Here is a 23,350-nt window from a genome sequence, read left to right as displayed (position 1 = left end):
GGTTGCTTATTTTACAGTAGCTGTGTACTACATGCCTCAGAGTACAAGTAAGATTTCACGGTTATTGCCCCAAAGAGCTCACAGTTTAATTGCAGTGAAGGGGTTAGTAGTAGTAGGGAGGAAATGGGTGTGTTCATTTTTTAACATCAGATGAATTTAAGTCAGAACAATGACGAAAGTCACAATTAAGTTTTTTAAAGCAGTCTTTAGTATCAGGCACTAGATAAAATTAGTCTTTCTCTTTCATTTGTAGTGAATATTAGATGTTAAAAGTAAAAATAATAGGTAGAAAGTTTTCGGACAGAAGCATGACTTTTAAGATTAATGTCATTTTAAAGCAGCAATATAACAAGCATTTAACGGATGGCTGGCATTAGTAGTATAACAAGAAAAAAGGAAGCCGGGGCTGAGGAGTAGATTAGTTTGGGCCACTTCCACAACATTTCTGAGGTAAGAAAATGCCATGTAAATTCGTGATTGTCCTGTATGTTCTCAAGAACAAGTGTTAGCTGTGGTGGTGATGTTCATGATTTCTTGGACCCTTTCGGGCTGTTTTGATGATGATATGTACAGAAATACTATGTGAAATGCCTCAGGCATTATTTTGCTTATTACCACTTCAAATTTTTGCCTGTTAACTACTGCTGCCCAGTACATGGCTGGTGGGCTGAGCCAGATTTTTATACTGTTCTAAAGTAAAACTGATCTGAAGTTCTCTGGAACCTCTATATCCCACAGTCAGAGACTGTCCTAGTTCCAAATTTCATTTCTCTGATAATTTTTAGGTTTTATGTATTTACAATAACTGTGATCCTTTAAATGTAGAAAACAGACATTTTGAGGAGAGTTCTTGGGCCAAATTCTGCTTTGTGTAAATGTCCATATAGGTCAGTGGATTTAGACTCCTTTAACTGAGAAACGAATTTGGCTCATTCTTTATAAGTAATTTAGGAACAATTTTTTTGTTACAAAGTATTAATGCATAGTTTCATTAGTAGACCCGGTACATTATTGTCTGGACAAATTGCATGCATTTTGCGTTGAAACTCCTGTCTGATGTAAGAACTCTCTGAAGTGGGAAATGACTCATTGCTGTGTCATGAAAAAAAATTCTATATTATTTGATTTTTTCCCTAAAATGCTAATTGATGACTCACTAGCTACCAATGTGATTTGCAAAATGACACAGAGCATAATCTCTGGTCAAAATACTTGTAAGCGTACAAGCCCTAGGAAATACTGATGCCCTTATCAGTAAATTTCCCTTTAAAACTATATAGATATGTGTAAAAGAACACTTAATCGTTAAGTCTTAATGGATAGGATAAGCTGTTAAAGGGAAAATAGCTACTACTAAAACATCACATGCAGAAGTTGTCTGGCTGGTGACTTTAGGTAGTAGTCATTTGCAAAACTCAGCTGAAACTGATTGAGATTTTTCCTGTAGGGATCTGTCTTCAGCATAATTGTAAAACCCAGTATTGCGAACTCAAGTACTAAAAAACCATGCCTCAGTCGTCCTCCTCCTCCCAATCATGATTTCTGATTAAAATCATGAGCTTTTTAAAAACAAACAAAACAAAACATAAAAGTTGGGTTGTTTTTATTTTTCTTGGTTTCTGTGCCATTAATGTACACTTGCTTCATATTTTCTAGCTTTTCTCTTCAACCATGAGGGCTAGAATCTTAACATTTTTAAAAATGAAAGCTGAGATTTTCATGCAATCTCTTGATTCCAACAAATGGAGCTTTAATAAAGTCACAAAATGATGTATTTCACAATAAAATAAACAGCAACACTGAAAACAAAACTTTTTTTCAAGAAGAAACCAAAATGCAACCTATTTTTGCAAAGAAATATGTAGAAAAGTCTGAAATATATCCAGAAAGGCCATGTGAGTTTTGATCCCAGCTGGCCCAATCCAATTCCCATTGAAGCCAACTGAAAATATTTTACATCAATTTGAGTGGCAGTTGGAAGAGGTCCAATGTATACAGTCACTCTTCCAATTTAATGACAGGTTTCAGAGTAGCAGCCGTGTTTGCCTGTATTCGCAAACAGAAAAGGAGTACTTGTGGCACCTTAGAGACTAACCAATTTATTTGAGCATAAGGTTTCGTGAGCTACAGCTCACTTCATCGGATGCATTCAGTGGAAAATACAGTGGAGAGATTTATATACATAGAGAACATGAAACAATGGGTGTTACCATACACACTGTAACAAGAGAGTGATCACTTAAGGTGAGCTGTTACCAGCGTGGGGGGGGGGGGGGGGCTTTTTGTAGTGATAATCAAGGTGGGCCATTTCCAGCAGTTGACAAGAATGTCTGAGGAACAGTGGGGGGTGGGGGGGGGAATAAACATGGGGAAATAGTTTTACTTTGTAATGACCCATCCACTCCCAGTCTCTATTCAAGCCTAAGTTAATTGTATCCAGTTTGCAAATTAATTCCAATTCAGCAGTCTCTCGTTGGAGTCTGTTTTTGAAGTTTTTTTGTTGAAGAATTGCAACTTTTAGGTCTGTAATCGAATGACCAAAGAGATTGAAGTGTTCTCCAACTGGTTTTTGAATGTTATAATTCTTGACGTCTGATTGGAATTAATTTGCAAACTGGATACAATTAACTTAGGCTTGAATAGAGACTGGGAGTGGATAGGTCATTACACAAAGTAAAACTATTTCCCCATGTTTATTCCCCCCCTCCACTGTTCCTCAGACATTCTTGTCAACTGCTGGAAATGGCCCACCTTGATTATCACTATAAAAGATGTCCCGCTTCCCCCCCCCCCCCCCGCTGGTAATAGCTCACCTTAAGTGATCACTCTCTTGTTACAGTGTGTATGGTAACACCCATTGTTTCATGTTCTCTATATATATAAATCTCCCCACTGTATTTTCCACTGAATGCATCCGATGAAGTGAGCTGTAGCTCACGAAAGCTTATGCTCAAATAAATTGGTTAGTCTCTAAGGTGCGACAAGTACTCCTTTTCTTCTTCCAATTTAGGTCAGCTCCACAGTTTTATTTATTTGTTATGTTTTCAGAAGTGGTGCTTTAGGTGTTACCTGAATCTGACAGATCACTTGGTATCTTGATTCAGATCATTCCAAACTTAACTTCACGTGAGCCACAAGAAAGTTACATGTTCCTTTGGTTTTGATATTTCACTTGATAGTATCATACCAGCTTGGGATAGGTAGGGTTCATATTTTGTTAAAGTTTCAAACATCCTATTTTAGAAATCAAAACATGCCCTCTAAAATTTGCAGAAAATCCCTTCACCTCTGGATAATGTTTGTAATTGAACCAAAAATACCATAAATATATTTTTATGAATTATATTTCATTTAATATCTAGAAATATAATTTCTCAGTCTAGCTATTTGGTAACCATCAAGCACATTGTAGACATTACTGGAAAGAAATACATAACTTTTATACTCCTGTACTGTATTTTAAACTCTTTGTGTTTAATAGTATGTATACAATTAAAAGTATTCTTAAATTCCAGGTAGGCAGTGCAGAGAAATATCTGGGTCTTTTAAATTCCTTTCTGGAACTTCAGTGTATTTTCCACCTAGGACGAGCAAATTACTAAAACACATTGTTTCTTCTCCATGATGTTAGCTTTCACCTTTTATAGCGAAACATAACAGACTAAATCAACAAAGCCCGTCACATTTCTACATGGAACTTAAAGTGGAAAAAAAAGGGACAGGCTGGTGGTGTACACATTGGTAATTATCTTCACAGCCTCATAGGAGCCTTGAGTTCAGTTCCCTGATTTTCTCTCATAATTAATTTTTGGTTTTCAGTTGTTTCTTTGTTTTTGCTTAGAAATTTAGCAGGATTTTATATGAGGACCAGATAAAAACAACAAGTATTTGCCACTTAACCACATACAAATGCAGCATAGTTTACTAATAGGTTTGCTGACAGATTTTCACATCTCTTGTTATCTCCTCCTTCTTCCTAGAATATAAATCAATTTGTTAAGGGGATTCCTCGGAGAACTGACCCGTTTTAAAGGCCATAAATGTGGTCAGCCAAAGCTAAGTTAATGAGGATAACAGATAGTACATGGATGGCCATGGCAAATCATATTTAGGAAACTAGGTGACTTACTGGATTAACAAATAGACCTGTTTATTGTTAAACTGATGGTTTTAATCATATCCTAATTGACGTAGCCAAAAGTTGCAGCAGATCTAACTGTATTGCGGTCTCTTTCCCCACTTTCATTCTTGGTGCTTCCTTTTTTCTTCTTTAGGTTCAAGCAGATGATTTCACAAGAGCAGCATGGTGTTTGTGAACAGAAGGATGTTACCCGCTAACACTGGTTGTTGAGTAAAATTGAGTCAGATCATGTGATCCTATTCAATTTCACTTTGCATCATGCTTTATGGGGAAAGCTGCTCCATACAGAAATGCTCTTGTAGTACTAACTCTGCAGTGGTCAATGCTAAGTCAATAAAATTACATCTTTGACTAGAGACTACTCTGTTAAATCAGTCATTCTAGTCTTTTCTGTTACACACTGAAAATAAAGACTAATACTGTAACTGTGTACTTTAGAAGCATCTAAAAACTGCTTTTTGCTTCTCAGGCTAATGGACTGCTGCAGAGGCAGACATGTATCCTGGTAGTGAGAGAGATGCCTAATGTTGTTTTAACAGTGGCTTATCCGGTCAAATAAATTAAGATTATGAAATAAAATCCACCATGTCCCCCTGTGTGATCATGATAGAGGACCTCAAAAAGGGAGTGGTGAAAAATTAGGAGCACCTTCCAGGGATGGAAAACAATAGCAGATTATTTTTTTTCAAGATGACAATTTTTTATTCTCAAAATCTAGATTGCCTGGTTAATTTCTGGTATCTGTAAATATCCACGCACCCTTGTTAGTGTTTGTAAACTAAAGAAATTAGCAAGGTTTATCTGTGGCTTTCTTTACTGTGACTTAGAAAAAGACATGTAAAGGTTCTGCTCTGATATCAGATACTCAGATGATACTCCCCGTCTTATCTGCCAAATTCTCTTGCTGTGCTTAGAGATGCAAACCCATCTGTCTGAATTGAGCCCTAAATATAGAATGAAGCTAGAGATACACTTGTTTAACAGTTGCAACTGATGTTTCATATTTACCTGCAATATAAGCATCTGTCAAAATGAGTCCCAATCCTGGGAGGTAAGAGGGTGTGGGGGTGAAGAGACCCTGGAGCTGCTGGGATAAAACGGGTAGATGTGGGACCAGAGGTTGAAGAATTGATGTGGGTATGAGGGTATAAAATTAATTGATGTGCAGATACCGGGGCACATAATTAATTAGTGTGAAGCACAGGATAACTTCATTAGCATTTTGGAAGAAGCTAGTAAGCCCTTTGTAGCCTCAGGCAGCGCTTTATACAAATTTGCATAATTTGATTTCAGTTGTATCAGGGTGAACTCCTTCAGTCAGGCCAAAATTGGTGCCAATTTGGGAGTGGGGAGGAAGAGATCAAAAATCAGATGATAGACCAAAAAACTTAATCTTTTCTTAAAGCCTCATGAATGTGGGGGTGGGGGGGCCTGACTCATGATTTTTGAATTTTGAGGGCAGGCAATATTGAAATAGACCACCCCCACTGTAAAGAGGTGGATTGAACTCGGAACTCAATTTAGTTGTCAAGTTAGGCACGGCTGCACTATCTCAGCTTGCAGTATGTTTGGTTTCAACGGTAAAATTATTGTTCCATTTTCTAAAAACAACAGCATCATTTGAAAATTATTGAGGAAATAACCTCTTTTCAGAAAAGTATTGTCTAAGACTTACATGGTCAAATTGTTGTAGGTTTTCTCTTCCTAGTTCAAAATTTTTTCCCCAGTTCAGATGAACGTCTCTTTTAAATTCTCTTGCAATTTAAGGGAGCAGGTACATGCATGGGTGTGTGTGTAAAGATAATAAATTTATTTTTTCTTGTCAGATTTGTATATTGACAAGTTTTCTCAATTTCCAGCTGATTACTGAAGGTTTTTGAGAAATAAGCATATGAACATTGTTTTATATTGTGCCTAAGAACCAATGTAACTGATGCCACTGCATAATACAAAATTACATTACCAGTCCTCTTAAAATTTAGCATTTCAGTATAGCTATTCCTTTAATAGCTCTTTTAATATATTTGTAAGTGTTTAAATTAGGTATATATTCCCTTTCTTTTAAATGCTGAAAGATTTCCTGGTACTATTTAATTGCTTTAATTCTGTGTGATTATGGTGGAATAAAAAGTTAGGTTAATTGTACAAAGAGGCATTGATATTCTACAATAGAAAGATACCTATACTGTACAGAAGATTCCGTGTTCTTCATACTGATAGCAATATTGTTCTTTGTGCAGGAAAATGTCTGACCAGTGATATAATTAGTTTTCTAGGATACTATTTCTGTATTTTCAACTGGTAGTTATGAAATGTAATTTTCAACTCTAACGCATCTAGTAGCAGTGTACTTATAAAAGCATTATTCTTGCATCATCTAGTTCATGCTACTGCTTTCTTATTCCACATAAGGCATGGATGTTGATATGTATTTTGTAGAGAAGTAGGCATGATTCATTAAAAGAACGATATGTCTACAAGCATAGTGTAATTTAAAGAACAAAAAATGCGTTTTAAAAATATGAGTCTTTCATTTGTATTTTTAATAGTGTGCTGTCACATACATTTCCTGCTTTGATGTATGCCTGTGACCTACTCTTTTTCATCATCTTTTGTGTCCGCTCAGCATGTTTAGGTTAAAGTTGGATCACATGATATCTACTGAGAATAATGGTTATCTAACTCCCTTTGGTTTATCATCATCATCTGTCTTGAAAAACTGGCTCATTGTGTGAGTCGCTCTGCTTTTCAAAAACACATCTAATACATCGCAAGACTCAAAGCTTTTTATAGAAGTTACCACATGCTAACTGCAGACCCATATTATTTCTGTTCTGTCTGACCTATACATCAGTGTGACAATATTCTTTGATTTATATTCCTAACTAATTATGTCAAAAAGGCATTTTCTCCTAAATTTTGATGTCCTAATTCTAGAAATTTATAGCCACCTCTTGGCCAAAAAGTCATCCTCTAAAGTAGGCATGTTAGAGGCTCTCTGCTGTGATCCTCTCTACCTTCAGATGTTTCCAAAATATATTTTACTTAGTGCTGGGTTCCACTTTCCATTTTAGTGAACCTGTATTGTTACCCATGAGCACTGTATCAAGTCTGCAATATCTATATTTTAATCCTTTGACAGTTGGCAATTCATCTCTTGTGGAGCCATGCATTTTGGAAATCAAAAGACAACTGATTCCCTGTTCTTGAGAATAGAGAATGTTCAAGGCTCCCCAACACTTCATTCTTTTCACAGGAACACAGGAATTTCCATATAGGATCACATTAGTGTTCTATGTACCAGGCAAGTACCAGATGCTTCAGAGAAAGGTGCATGAAACCCTGTAATGAATAATTTTGAATAACCAGCCCAAGTGGGAAGTTTTTCCCGAGCATCTCTCAATTAGAGGTTGCTAATGGCATGAAGCATGAGGGCTTATATCTTTCCTCCATTTCCCCCACCCACTTCTCCTCACAATATCCATCATCAGGTTTGACAAGTGAGCGCATTCCAATATCTACAACAGTGGCAGGTTGACACCTCCATGGAGTGATGAAGCTCATCGTTTTTAAGAAACAGTATGCAAAAGGAATGGTTATTTAATGTTTAGAAAAGGTGGAAGCATTGCTACTAATGGCTATCAGAGGGTGGTCCCACCTGGAGTGTCCTCTTATGGCTGGTCATAGCAGGATACGTGTGACTGCCTCAGTTTCCCCCCTCAGGTAACCCAATGATTCCACTTCAGGCTGTCTTGCTTCAATAATATCCTTCCTTTGGGTTGGTTTATTAATAAAATCATAGTGCAACTCAGTCCATAACAAAAAGTCCCAGATATAATCCATTTCCCACACTGAATGGATATAGTTTTTAAGTCCTTACTCTTCCTAACAGGACCTTCTATCAGCCTCTGCTGGGAGTCTCACCATACCATACTCTGGTGTCTTCTTTCATACCTACACTCCTTCTCAGACCTCTTCTGTCCCTCTGTCAGCACAGCCACTTTAGTCCTTCTTGATGGTGTGAAGCCCCACTCTTCTCAGAGGGAACCCCCACAGCCTGTCTTTTTAGAGATCATCCTTGCCAGGGAAGTATCCCTCAAACCCTCACCATTCCCAGCACTCTTACTGTTCTCTTGGGTGCAGCTTTCCTGTCCTGGAGATGTTAGTGGGTAAGCCACTCTGCTGCTCCTCTGCCTTCAAATAAGTCAAGTTGGAGTAAGCTGATGAGGTACTGGCTGTGCTCACCCTGTAGCACTGGCATACATAGTAATTTCCTGGAGCAAAATGGCAAATTTTACAAAACCACTTCAAATGTATTTTAATGGACAATATTTTCCAAACAGTGCTTTATATGGTGTGAAAAGTGTGTCAGCACAAACAAGAAAAATAGAGGAAGAGCTTCCATTCACTTTGTAGAGTTATTTTATTTTATTAGCACCCCTTTGACTAGGGAATTAATATGGGAAAGGGTAGGTGTCCTTTCTACTAAAATACCTGCTTCCCCTTCTGCTCCTATTTATAGTATGATTCCTCTCAGGCCGCTGTAAGAAGGAGCCTGGCCTGAAGAATAGATTGTTGAGAGTATCACAAAGAGGAGGGAAAAAAGAGACAAATTTCTAGTGAGTTAGGCTGGCTTGAATTTCAGTCCCTGCTAAGAATATTCTTGGATTTTGTATAATTTTTTTCCTGCCTTAATCTCTTCCATGATTTTTTTTTTCAGCAATTTAATTTCATTAAAGACATGCATCTCAAATTTTTCAGAGATGTAGATCCGTTTTGGTCACCAGGAGCTAGTGGAGGGTATCAAATGTCTATGTAATGCTTTGTATTAAGGTTTTATTTATAAATAGTTGATGATGATTAATAGATGTTATAAGCATGTTACAGACATGAGGAGTGTGTATTATATAAATGGTGATTATATCCCAAAAAATTACATTAGAAACATTAAAGTTTCAAAGTCAAGCATTCAAAAGTTTGGAAATTTGAGAGTTAAATTTGCCTGTGCACCTTTAATCAGCTTCTTTGTAGGTATTATGTTAGTCTTTAATTACATGATCATTACATCCTATATTTTCCATAGGAGCTTGGCTCCTGCCTGTTCCCTTCCTCCCTATTCTGCTACTGCTTCTTCCGTCCCCCTCCCCAGCTCTTGCCCCGTCTATCCACCCCACTCCTCTGTCTGACTCCTGTCCCTTGGCCCGTTCCTCTGCTTCTGTCCCCCAACCCCTCCTAGCCTCTCCTTCTCAATCCTCCCTACCCACCCCAACACACACTGCCTGGGATCAGCAGGAGAAACACTGAGAGCACATGAGAGACAATCTCTCTGCTTTGAGTTACAGTGCTTAGTGCCACAGTGACCCTAGGCAGGTGGAAGAAGCAGTTGCAAGGGAAAGTCCTGCTAAAGCTCTGCAGCCCCAGGATGGAGCATGCTCAGCCACTCTGTGGGGATGATGCATATGTGGTCTGGTCTGCCCATAGGAGCTATGAGGGGATGGAGCATGTTCAGCATAGTTAGAATTTTTGGAGAATTGAGCTGCAAACTTCTAACAAGTCTTTACTGGGCCTGGGTGAACTGAGATTTTCAGAGGTTTATAACGTGGCCAGGTTTGGGGATATTTTATGGCAAAAGTCATATTATTGACACTACAGTGATCCCACTGCCAGATTTCAAGACCCTGCTAGGGCTACTCTTGGAAGAAATCTTTTACATGGGCAAAACAATGTTTTTTTTGTTTTTGCTAACCTTTTTCTCAGAAATGGCTGAATCGTTTTTGCAGAAACTTTCAAAACAAATTCTGCCTGAGGCAGACATCCAGTATGGAAAACTTCAGCCTGAACAGTTTAAGTTTGGCAAAGTTATAAGCACCCAAAAACACAGTCTTTATATAATAGGAAGTGGCAAGCTACATTAACTATAGGCATCACTACTTGCACTGCCTATTATAAACACATTGGTGGAAGCAATCTGTTGACTTGCTGGATTCTACAGGAATTGATTGATCATTTATTAACTCTAACTACTTATAAAGATCTCTCTAATATAGCCTACTAGTGTAGGTTTTGAGACCTCTGCTGCTTTGGACGGGAATCAGAATTCTGTAGAAAATAGGATGCTTACATGTGCTGTGGTACAAAGGGCTTCCCGGCTTTTTTGGTATTTCTTTTCAGTTGTACAGTAGCCATATTAACTGAAGGAAGCAGGTGCCTTAATTACTTAGTTTCCACTAACAGTTGGTTGATTAATTCTTAACAGAAAGCAAAAACATTTTCATGCCTAATTTGCTTAGTTTTCAGTTAGAATGAGGGAAGAAAAATAGCTTCCTTTCACAGTATAGTACAGTATTATTTTGCCACAGTCCTAAGACTCTCTGAAAAATGAATAGATAGTCATGTTGTGAACTTCAGTGTCAAAACTATATAATGTTGTATCTGCTCCTGCAAGGTGCTGAGCACCCTCAGTTCCCATTGTAGTCTGTGCAATGAAGCTAAGCACCTTGTCCTAAGTACGTGACAGCTCACAGGACTCTAGACAGGGACATCAGAACAGGGAAGGTCAGGGCATCACAGTTGCCCCACTTTTTACTGGTGGTAAGGGTGAGCGATGGGAGGGAGAGGCGTGCGTGAGCAGGGGGCAGGGCCTCAGGGGAAAGAGGCAGTGCTGGGCCTTGGGGGAAAGAGGTGGCATGGGGGTGGGGCCTTGGGAGAAGGTGCGGGGCCTCAGGGGAAGGGGTAGTGTGGGGAGGTGAGGCCACGGTTTTGGGCACCGGCGGCCCCACATACGCACACTTTTAGGAAGCTTCTGCCATTCCTGACTCTAGAAGCATATAATACATTTAGTAAAGCACTGCATGTATTGTGTGTTTGTGTGTACGCACGCGCATGTAAGATGAAATGAAATATATTTAATTATTTTGGCTAGTTTAACAGGACAGTTTTATAAGAAGCTAAACTTCAAGATTTTGGCCATGGCCACTTTCATGGGTCCGACAGTAGTGTTATCAATAAGTAAAAACCCAATTTTTGCTTTAGTCTTTTACCTCTGCCTTTGCAAACCTATAATAAAATCCCTGTGAAATATTGTTAAATGCTAGTGCGACACCTGCTTTGTTGCTTCCTTTTTGGTACTAGTGTGGTGTGAGGTTGAATTTTTTGTTTTGTTCCCAGCTGTGATGTCAGATTTGCGTCCACCTGGTCAGTTCACCAGTCATGAGCATAACTTCTTGTATATTGCCTTGCTAGAAAGGCAATTATACTGTGTCTATTTTCAAGTGATGTTATTTTTTTCTCAGTGTTTAAAAAAAAAAAGTTTAAAGTGTAAAGGGTTGTTTATGTTCTCCTCCTGACATAGAGACCTGCTGCCTCAGTTAATGTAGAATGTGGGTTGTGCTTGCCATATTCATGAATAACTTCTGTGTTCTTAGTTACTTGCTTATTTACTGTCTTCCAACTCTTTCTGTCTCTTTTTTGTTTCCATTCCTCCTTGTACACTTCTGAACTTGAGTAAATTTATGAAGGTATACTGAGATGACTGCTAAGAGTCAATAAAGTTGCCGGTCTCTGTTTCAGTAGGAATTTTTTATAGCTGTGTTTTTGAATGTCCAAATTTAAATATTTTAAATATGTGAAATAAGAAAGTAGAAACTGCTGTGTATTAAAAATATGTTAGAAGAATTCTTTGCTTGGATGTAGCCTTATTTGTATATACATGTCTGTTCTGTTTCCTGCTGTGATATGTTTTTCCAAGACATCAGAAGGAAATGTGGAAGGATGGGCCTGCTTTTTAGAGGGCGGGGGGGGGTACGGGGGGGAGGGGAAGGAAATGGAGTTAGAACAAGCTAGATACAGGTACAGTACTTAATGTTTACCTGTGTTCATATGTTTAAATACCTTTTAAAAATTTTTATACCCAAATAAAGTTGAGTGTGAAACGCTCACGGATGTTTCTAGTTACTTCTTTTTAAAATTGTTTTATATTTGTTCAGTGAAGTGATAATTAATAAAGGATGAGATCTTATAGTTGTTGGATGGATGGGCTAGGACCTAGGTGTCACGGACAGTCCTAACACATTTTTAAGCCTGATGTGCCCTGTCTACACTGCAAAGGCTTCGTAAAATCATATTATATTATTTAAAACAAAGTAGCTAACATGTTTTAATGAGCAACGTCATAACCATAGGGAGTACAAAATGGTCAAGTGTATTTTTTTGAGTTGATGATGCCCCTTGAACTGAGCAATATGTAATTATTTTAATTGTTATGGTGTAGTATGTGTAAGTGCAATGAGAAGTCTTTACAACTTGTAAACGATTTTGTCTAAAGGATATGTATGCGTCGGGGAGAGGGGACTTTTTTTTTTTTACTGTTTCCTGGAAGGAAACTGTGGCCTTCAGCTCATTGTAATAACATCATTTCAAGACACGTAGCATTTGCTTAAGAAATTTGTGTAGTCTGTTTCCTAAGAAAGACTTAACTGTTATTAGCTAATGTTAATGCCTTCCTCATGAGCTTAATAAAACTCCACCGACTTTCAATAATATGGAAGAATTGGATGTTTAACCAGGATCCTGAACATGTATTTCAGGTGGAGAATTCCAAAGACAATGAAGAGAATATCCTGCAAAGAGAAGTTCCCCTCAGGCAGTCTCGACGAAGGTTTAGGAAGATTAACCAGCGGGGAGAACGTCAGACCATCACAGACAATGTGGATGCTAGCAGTTATCTTTCGGTGAGCATGTTTTCTACTAACAAAAACTGATCAGCCTAGCTGGTTTCTCATTGTCTGAGCATTTGGGTCTTTTAGGGTCAAAGACAGAAGGAGATAAAAATGTTAGTTTGTTTTTATTTTATCTGTAAACATTTTTCTCCTTGGAGAACACGGAGAACACTTTGGATTTTATAGCTATAGGTGACAGTTCAGGTTCAGCAGTTCAGAGCAAAAATGCTTTGGTTTATGGATTTGCAGTTGTGTGTAATAGTGAAAATGCTTAGAAGGCCATTGGTCAGTGAAAAGGATTGTCCTCCTCAAAGACCTCCATGGATACTTGGTTGTTGTTTTTGCAATATCTTTAAATCAAGTACTCATCCTAAAATGTTGAGATTGTTTTTTCTATTCAGTTTAGATCATGTTGAAAAGTATTTTATGAAATCCCAGCTACTGTACAATATGAAGGCATATCTTGATGTTTCACCTGTTGTTCAATTCGGTATAAAGATTGGAGAGTTTACTTGAAAATAGCAGAATTTGGTGAGATGAAATTAGCCATCCAGTAGGGTATTTGCCACACTAAATATTGCCACACTAAATATATAAATCTGTTTTGTGCCAAGGTAAATACAGCTGTGATTCTCAGGCCACAATATTTTTTCTGCAGGTTTCTGTTTTCCACTAGTGTTGTGTAATTGCATGCTAAAATCCTGTTAGTGGTGGGTTGTATGTGTGTGGTCCACACAAAAGGTTTCATTTGAAAGTAACTGTTCTAGATGTTTTGTTGATTTGACATTAAATCAGATTACCAATAAATCAAACAAATTATCATGAAAAATGTTCACATTACCAGAAATTATACTTTCTGCTATTTTATAATATTAGGGTTTAGTGGAGCCAAATTTTAATGAGTCTTCAGGCCAGAAAAAGGAAAACAAATTAAGTAACTCTCTCAAACAAAAAAATACAAACCAAAACAAAAAACCCACAACCTTGATGGTCTCTTCTAGTTGGGAGGCTTGCAAAGCATTTGAAACACAATCATTAAACCTGAAATTCAACTACTTTCTGACTATATTTGAGTAAATTAGTTTTTTGGCATGTGATTAATATTAATGTTTTTAGAAGATAATTTTAAAAATTCCAAAACATTGGCACTTCAGGGAGTATAGGTTATGTTGGCATTTGTCTTCTAAGCAGAAAGGCTATTGTTGCTGTAATTGTGTATACTTTAGGTTCAGCTTCCTGTATCTCCTCATTTCAGGATGTGTGATGTATTCTGTTCTGTGTCAAGAATTAGTAAACAAACTGAGCTAGTCACTGAAATGAGAATTTATGTCTCCTAGCTCTGGGAAATGCCTAAGGGTTTGATCATGGATGAAGGTCTAGCCTTTGTGATTGTGACAAAATATACATCTTTCTTCATCCATTGCATTTCTATTTAAGGCTGAATCAGCACAGAAAATAGTAGTTCTCAAAGTTTTCATCCTTTGACCACTTTGTAAGGAAGAGAGAATCTTGTGACCAACAGATCCTGTGATTCTGTCTGTATGATTTTGACGGGTACAAGAATTGACAATGTCAGCTATTTTAGGCACCAAGTTTAATTCCATGGAGTTTGGTTGCACAAACTACATTTCTGGAAGAAAATATGTCAGTTGGTTATCTCAGCTGGTTAACAGCTGACTGAAGTAAAAACCAGTATCATTTATAGATCATGAGATTTTGCTACCTGTATGACAGTTTCAGATAATTTCTGTAGCAAAAAAGCTTTTCAGTGGACAAATCGACTGATGACTAAGAAATCAAAACATAATAGAATACATTTACCTGCTCCACATTCAGCAAGTAACAAAATTATAAAAAGGAAAAAAGTGTGTGCAGATTTCACTAAATTTAGTCAAAGTTTTGTAAAATAATTAGGTAAAATATCTTGTATTAAATAATATGGTTTCTTCTTCATATGCAGATATAACTCCCATTAGCGTTGGTGTGAGTTACTTGTGCACACTGAGTAGCGAATATACTGCTAATATAAGATCATTGGTTCCCTAAGGTTTTGAAAATCTCAGATAAACCATTGACTCTCTCATAATTACCTTTTCACATTTGAGCATATCAATACATACATTTTTACCATCTGACAGTAGTTCATAATTACCGTCCTTATATCTGTCTATAACACTATGCACTGGGGATATCTCTATATATAATTGTGATTGCAGTTGCAACTTGATCAATGTCAGCTTTTCAGGAACAAATGATGAAAAAATAACAAGCAGTAGACAATGTGTGAAAAGATTTTCAGGAATCAAACTCTTAAAAACCTTATATATTTAACTGTTTGTGATTAAATGTGGTGTAGAGAAACTTTGACTGTAGTTCGCAATAGGCAAGACATTGCAATAGCATCCCTCCCAAAGCTGGAAAGTTGTTTACAAACTTTCCAACAAATTTGCCCCATGACAAGATTATAATTAATAATTGCAGTACGTTATTTCACTTTTCTGCCTGCTGCTAACTGCTCTTCGATAGAGGCTGAATGTGGTTTGATAGATCTTGTATCTAAGACCTATTTAATGATCACATTATTCCATATTGTACGCATTGTGTTACATTCATGGTATAAATCAGTTCATTTTAGGTATTTGTATTTAAAGTCCTGTAGTCCATGAGTCTTGGGGGGCAGTCTAGACCAAGCAGGGGTGGTCATGACTTGTCCTGCAACCTGCCTTACAATGCTCACACCGAGCCTACAAGCATGCAGATCACACCTGAAGGGTCTGTGTGCTAGACAGCACTTGTTCAGCAGCTCTGACCCCAGCAAGCAATCTACAGCCCTACTCTGGTCTTGGCTACAACCAGCAAGGTGACCCCAACACACTCCCAGGCCCGAATTTTCCCAAAGCCATGTATTCTGTAACGTCCTATCCGTCTCCTGGACAGTTCAGAGAAATAATATGGTTCATTTGTTCTTGTAAAGAGACAAAAAGCACATCACAGCTTATTAATTGGGGTAAATACACCCTTCCCTTTAAACACAGCACTGAGTTGGTCTAGAGTAAAAATAAAACAAATTCATTAACAATAGAACATAGATAAGTGATGCCAAGTAAAAGGAATAAAGATAGGATTACAAGCAAATAAATGTGAAAACACACATCTAAAAATCTAAAACTTAATCTAGCATGGTACAAGCTTTGTTCAAGATGGTTTCTCTGACCAGTCTGTGTTCTTCCCAGCCATGGCTAGCTTTTCCTCAGTCAGGAACTCCCACAGAGGGTAAAATATCTTTGCCAAAGCATGCTTTTCACCTATGTTCAGTTTCCAGAGACTTAAAACCTCCTGCATGTGGTTGAAGGACCCATCTTTCTCAGGTTGCAAGAGCTCTGTTCCATTGTGTCTGTCTTGTGATGGATGCCAAAGATGACTTCTGTCTTTGCTTATATCTTCCAAAGTTCAGTAGCTTTGTTTCAAGAGGTAGGATGACCTCCTGCTGTTTTTTCTTCCTGTGTCTTCTCATCCCCTTGTTGATTTCTGTGTAAATGAGACTTCCATTGTTTTTGGTCACACCTTGCTTAATTTGCATAGGAAACAGGTAAATGGCTGCCATCTCTCCTGTCTGAGAGGGAACCTGTTTCTCCCTGTTTGGCCACAGACTGTAAAGCATAATATCATTAAGTATTCATATTTCTCATATAGTGTTAATACATACATTTCACAATCATATGGATCACCACTGTGCCATTAGTTTCCAGAAAAAAGCCTCACTTTATACATTTGTATAATAAAGTAATATTGTATACAATCAGTTGATTCAATTGTTTATCACTTGAGATTCAGCCCCCCTGCCTTTATAGAGCAGTAAGCCTTTGAAATGGATTCTTCTGATTTACCCCTCAAAGTAAAGTTTATTCAAGCTGTGAAGAAGGTGACATGGAGTCTGGTAGTAAAGGAAGCTTTACGTTCTTTCTTCCCACACTTGTTGTTAGCTTAATATTTTTGTTTACCTAATCTGTAAAAATGGACCATTGTTGTCTTTGCCTGAAGACTGGGCTGGTCAGAGAATCAAATACATATTCCTTTAGCTAAGGCAGACCTGTTTACCAACTCCCCTGACATGCCTCTCATAATTTCAGCATATATTCATAACTTTTTATGTACACTCTGTGTATCCATTATGCAGGAATATTAATGATCTGTGAGTTAGTAGTTTTCCAATGATATCTTACATGACAACTTTTTAAATACAGATTATAACCATAGTGAGTTGGGGTACACCGAATTGGTCAGGCCAGCTGAAACTCATTACCTGATACCATTGAATTCTTTGCCCCCTGACACTGGGATGCTCTGTAGGTCATAAGTATACAACGTAGCATTATTTATGTGAGTTTGAGGGTATGTCTACACAGGGTATGTCTGACTCTGAGGGTATGTCTACACAGGGATTAAAAAAAACCTGCAGCTGGCCTTGGTCAGCTGACTGAAACTCACGGGGCTTGGGCTGCCGGGCTGAAAAATTGTTGTTGTATAGACTCTTGGTCTGGAACCAAGCTGTGGGACCCTGCGAGGGTGGAAGGTCCCAGAGCTCGGGCTCCAGCCCGAGCCTGAAACTATACAACAATTTTTCAACCCCTCAAGCCCAAGTCAGTGGACGCAGGCCAGCTGCAGTAGTACCGCAGGTTTTTTATCCTTGTGTAGACGTAGCCTGAATGCTGTCTGGCACATGTAACTTTTTAATCTCTAAGGGTATTTCTCCATTGCGCATGGACACACACAGACACAAAAGTGTGTTCTTAACTTGGGCTAAAATTGCAGTGAAGACACAACAGTTCAACTTATAACTCAAGTTGGCAGCTTGAATTCAGCCCCAGGTATTGTATAGCCTATAACTCAAGCTGCTAACCCTAGTTAAATGCCGTTTGCATTGTCTGCACACTGCTAATTTAATCTGAGTTAGCTACCCCAAGTTAATAAAACACCGTTTTTTGTTGTTGTTTTGTTTTTTGCTGTGAAGACCTAACCTAGAACTAAACTTTTATTTGTTCATAGTTCAGAGTTTCAGTAGGTTTACCCCAGTCTAAAACTCCCTTTTGTTATTCCTATGCATGGGGACTCTCCATGTTGCCCCCTTAACCTCTTAAATATGCAAATTTCTGCAATTAAATGTAGTGTGACTCATGATTAAGAATAAGGTTAATCTTTGTTTTTATAAAACATAACTTGTTAAGTGCCACTGTTCAGACACTTGAGTTTGCAGCTGGTGCATGTCTGGAACTCCTATTTATGTCAGAGGAAGTTTTATACACACAGCAGCTGCAGATCTAGTCCCATATTAGTCATTTGTCTCCCAAATAGTTTTAATTTAACTTTATTAAAGTATTTTAAACTCTTAATTTCCCAATGACTGTTACTTGGTATTATGGGGAAAAGCACTTGAAGCTAAGAGGGTTATTTTAGTAAACTACATGAATTTACAATAATTAAAATGCAAATTGCAATAACAGTGCAGAGTTCCTCTTGCATTTTGCTTATATTGCCTTCTCTGTGCATTCATATTTTTCCTCTTAATGTAGGTAATTTAAAAATGGTTAAAGGAAAAAAATGGACCAACGTTGGCTTAGTTAATTTAGTTTTGTGAAAGTGGAAGTTTGCATGTTCATTTGTATAGTTTACAGATTCTTTTCTTAGTATATCCTTGCAGGTTCTCAGAGTTGTGTGTCAACAGCAGTATTTCTACTCTCTGGAAATATCAGTGGATTTTTTCCCCCTAACAGGATGAAAAACTGATTTTATAATGCGAAGGTTTATCCCTCCCTTTCCGTCACTCACGCAGAAGACATTTTACCGTTTACATAGATTTGTACTCTATTTATAACCAGACATGAGTTTATTTTCACATTACTTCTGCTAGGTAGATACATTTATCCCCGTTTGGCAGGTGGGCAGACTGAGACAGAGACCAAGGAGACCTAGCAGATCAGGAGCAGTAGTAGTTCCCAGTCCAATACTCAGTCTGATAGACAATGTTACCAGCCTTTTTAATTTAAAAAAATAATCATCCCAATGGGCATAGATGGAATATGCACTAAATAAATTACGGTTTGTTTTTTATAATCCGTCTCATAAGGGTAGTCATTTATTTAGTAAGCATTTCTGACAGATGTGGAAAAACTAGAACCAGGTCACAACAATTTACACGTTTCAGGGGATCACTGTCAAAAGTACAGCTTTTGTAAAATTTAACTTTAATAATACATAATTTATAATCTAATGGCATATGGTGGTTTAAAAAAATTCTGTCATTATGTGGAAGCAGCTAGGATGTTTTTTAAATGTAACATTTTAGCCAAGTTGGTCCCAGGATATTAGAGAGACAAAGTGGGTGAATTAATGCTGGTGAGAGAGACCAGCTTTTGAGTTTACACAGAGCTCTTCAGCAGGTCTAGGAAATGGAGGCTTGGTCTACACTACAGAGTTACGTCAACCTAAGGCAGGTTATGTTGACCTAATTCTGTAAGCGTCTACACTGCAATGTTGCTCCCACTGATGAAAGTCTCCCACTACACCAAATTAATAACTCCACCTCCATGAGAGGCATAGTACTTGGGTTGATGTAGTTAGGTCACTAACAGTGTAGTTTAGACACTGCATTGCTTACATCAGACTGTTCTAGCTGTCAGTCCCTGGTGCCAGACAGCCAGATCCCAACCACACCAGGGCTTGGGCTGTCAGTGCCCCACAAATGCCCCTACTGACAATTAAATCGGTACAAGCGCTCCTAGTGAGGACATGCACCGCTGACAAAAGGAGCTAGTGCGGACATGCACAAATCAATTTAATTACTGCAGGTGCTGTACATCGATGTAACTTATGTTGACTTAATTTTGTACTGTAGACTTGTCCGTACTCAGAGCATCACAGTGAAATACAAGGTAGAACAGATTGTTTAGCAGAAGTAGTTCACCTTGAATGGTTCCTTGAAATGTGTGTTAAGTGGCCTGTTAACACCTCTCCAGTCATTTGGGGTAGGGGGAAGCTGTGGGGTGGTTTTAGTGGGCTGTAGACTGTTGTAATAAGCCATAAATCCAGTCTCTCTATTCAGTCCATGTTTGTTAGTGTCTAGCAAAGTTATGAATTAATTTCCTAGGCTTGACTTTTAAAGGCGTTGTGAAGGTTTTCTATGAGAATTTCAAAGGAAACCTGTACCACACTTTCAAAAGATTAGCCTGGGAGGTAAATTTTATTTAGCTGTGACACTCAGTACATTTCCCTGAGCTGAAGAAGAGCTCTGTGTAAGCTCGAAAAATTGTCTCTCGCCAACTGAAGTTGGTCCTATAAAAGATATTGCCTCACTCATCTTGTCTCACGTTTTAAATATAAAAATTTAATGGAAATAATACGTACTGCAAATAATATAATAAATTATAAAATACACAAGTATCTACCAAGAAGTGGTGATCACTTACATCTCAACCTCTTCCTTATTAATAGCACAGTACTGTATATTTTAAACTAACATTGCCCTTTCTCTGAAACACAGCAGTTTAACTCTTTTATACTAAGTGGATGAGAAGGTGTAAGAGATATCCCAAAGAAATGCCAAGATTGTGCTATGTTTTCTTAATCCTAGAAATGCAGGACTGGAAGGGATCTCAGTAGGTCATCTAGTCTAGTCCCCTGCACCGAGGCAGAACGGAGTCTGGGAAAGTGGCAATTCCTGTGCTTGGGCAGCATAGGCAGTGCTCCTTCTGTATGCCCCGGGGGTATAAATTGCCCCAAAGTGAGGGGAAACAGGGCACAGAATCTTAGAATTATAGATTTGAGAGGGTTACGTGAGACAAGCATTACGAAAGTCGAGATACTGTAAATGACATCTACTGTTCCTCCCTCCCACCCCCATCCCCCAGGCTTGTTAACCTGTCAAAGAAGGACATTTGGTTGGTTTGACATAATTTGTTCTTGACAAATCCATGTTGACTGTTACTTTGCCTTTATTTACTTCTAGGTGCCTGCAAATTGATTGTTTGATTATTTGCTCCATTATCTTTCTGGGTACCAAAGTTAAGCTGGCTGGTCTCGAATTCCCTGGGTGGTACTTATTCCCCTTTTTATAGATAGGTACTCTTTTTGGCTTTTCCAGTCATCAGGTATCTTTCCAGTCCTCCATGAGTTCTCAAAGATAATTGCTAATGGGTCAAAGATCTCTTCAGCCAGCTCCTTAAGTATTCTAGGATGTATTCCACATGTATTTCGTGTACTTTAATATTCACATCTCTTTTAAATAATAATTTTGGCGGCATATAGAGGTATCCATTTTTACAGCAGTCTGCTAATCAAGAGTACTTGAGTGGCAAATTTCTTGTTCTTTTAAATATATCGTACATTAAGTAATGTAATCCTGTTCAGAGGATCTTGTTGTTAATCTAGAATATCTTGTAATTGGGAGAGAACATATCACTTGTTTGGGTGGTGGGAGGAATAAGAACTAGCATACCGGATCAGAACTAATCCAATACATTCTCTCTACCCATGTAAAATGCTTAATCTACGTGTTTTGTAATCTGTTTTAACTATGATTTTAATTATAGCCAATTTTACCTGGTACTGAAACAAGGCTTACTGATCTGTAGTTTCCAGGATCACCCCAACCACTGTTTTGGGGGGGGGGGGGGGGTTGTTTTTAAAAAGATTTAAAAAGATAACCACCCTCTAGTTATATGGAATAGCAATCTTTTCTAATGAGATTGCATATTTTTGTTAACAGTTCAGCCTTATCCATTATTAAATTCCTTCAGAACTCTCAGGCAAATAACATCCAGTCCTTATAATGTATTGCTCTTCTGTACTTCAGTTTGTTCCAGCGCCTTGTCTTTTGGCACTTCAAACTTTGATAGTGTCTCATCTTTATTACTTGAAGAGTAGGGGTGAAATCCTGACCCCAAGGAATTCAATGAGAGTTTTGCCATTTACTTCAGTAGGGGACAAGATTTTACCCTAAGTATCTTATCAGCATCTTTTGAAGTGAAGACTGATGCAAAGAGGTAATTTAGCTTCTCTGTTTTTGATACTTATTTGTTTTTTTGGTCATAGGAACTTTGAAGGGCCCATCTAACATAGTGAATGCCAGTGAAAAAGAGGAAGGATCAAGGCTAAAATAGGGAAAGAACATGTTAAAAATCACTTAGACAAGTTAGCTGTCTTTAAATCACCCCAGTGCCTGATTAAATACATCCTAGAATGCTCAGGGTGTTGACTGAGGAGATATCTGAGCCATTAGTGATTATCGTCAAAAAGTCATGGAAGATGGGAGAGATTCCAGAGGACTGGAAAATGGCAAATATAGTGCCAATCTATAAAAAGGGAAATAAGGACAACCAGGGAAATTACAGACGAATCAGCTTAACTTCAGTACCTGGAAAGATAATGGAGCAAATAATTAAGCAATCAATTTGCAAACAACTAGAAGATAATAAGGTGATAAGTAATTGCATAGATTTGTCAAGACCAAATTGTGTCATAGCAACCTAATAGCTTTCTTTGACAGGGTAACAAGGGTAACCTTGTGGATGTGGTGGAAGCGGTAGATGTGGTATATCTTGACTTTAGTAAAACTTTTGATAAACAAACTAGGGAAATACAACCTAGATTGAGCTACTACAAGGTGAGTGCATAACTGGTTGGAAAACCGTTCCCAGAGAGTGGGGTGGGGGGAGAGAAAACCTTTTGTAGTGATAAACACCCATTTTTTCATGGTCTGTGTGTATAAAAACATCTTCTGTGTTTTCCACAGTATGCATCCGATGAAGTGAGCTGTAGCTCACGAAAGCTTATGCTCAAACAAATTGGTTAGTCTCTAAGGTGCCACAAGTACTCCTTTTCTTTTTGTGAATACAGACTAACATGGCTGTCACTCTGAAGCCGTTCCCAGAGTGTAATTATTAGTGGTTCACAGTCAAGCTGGAAGAGCATATCAATTGCAGTCCCTCAGGGATCAGTTCTGGGTCTGGTTCTGTTCAGTATCTTCATCATTGATTTAGATAACGGCATAGAGAGCACACATACAAAGTTTGTGGACGATACCACGCTGGGAGGGGTTACAAGTGCTTTGGAGGATAGGATTAAAATTCAAAATGATCTGAACAAACTGAAGAAATGGCATGAAGTAAATAGGATGAAATTCAATAAGGACAAATGCAAAGTACTCCACTTAGGAAAGAACAATCAGTTGCACACATACAAAATGGGAAATGACCTGCCTAGGAAGGAATACTGCGGAAAGGTATCTGGGGGTCATAGTTGATCACAGACTAAATATTAGTCAACAGTGTAACACTATTGCAAAAAAAAAAAAAAAAGCAAACATCATTCTGGGATGTATCAGCAGGAGTGTTGTAAGCAAGACACAAGAAGTAATTCTTCCGCTTTACTCTGCAGTGATTATGCTTCAGCTGGATTATTGGGTCCAGTTCTGGGTGCCATAGTTCAGGAAAGATGT

General features: G+C 38.0%; 1 protein-coding gene across 14 annotated transcripts in view; it reads left to right on the top strand.

Moving 5' to 3' along the window:
- The window catches only part of RAPGEF6 (Rap guanine nucleotide exchange factor 6), a 227,820-nt gene that overhangs the window by 72,967 nt on the left and 131,503 nt on the right, over window positions 1–23,350 (top strand). For all 14 annotated transcript variants that reach the window (XM_073355602.1, XM_073355601.1, XM_073355600.1 and 11 more), the window contains one exon: window positions 12,727–12,870. In XM_073355602.1, the coding sequence (XP_073211703.1) occupies window positions 12,727–12,870 (144 nt within the window). The remainder of the gene's footprint in view (window positions 1–12,726; window positions 12,871–23,350) is intronic.

This window comes from Lepidochelys kempii, chromosome 8 (genome assembly GCF_965140265.1).
Source record: "Lepidochelys kempii isolate rLepKem1 chromosome 8, rLepKem1.hap2, whole genome shotgun sequence".
In the NCBI taxonomy this organism is placed as follows: Eukaryota; Metazoa; Chordata; order Testudines; family Cheloniidae; genus Lepidochelys; species Lepidochelys kempii.
This window is presented reverse-complemented; position numbering and strand designations above follow the sequence as displayed.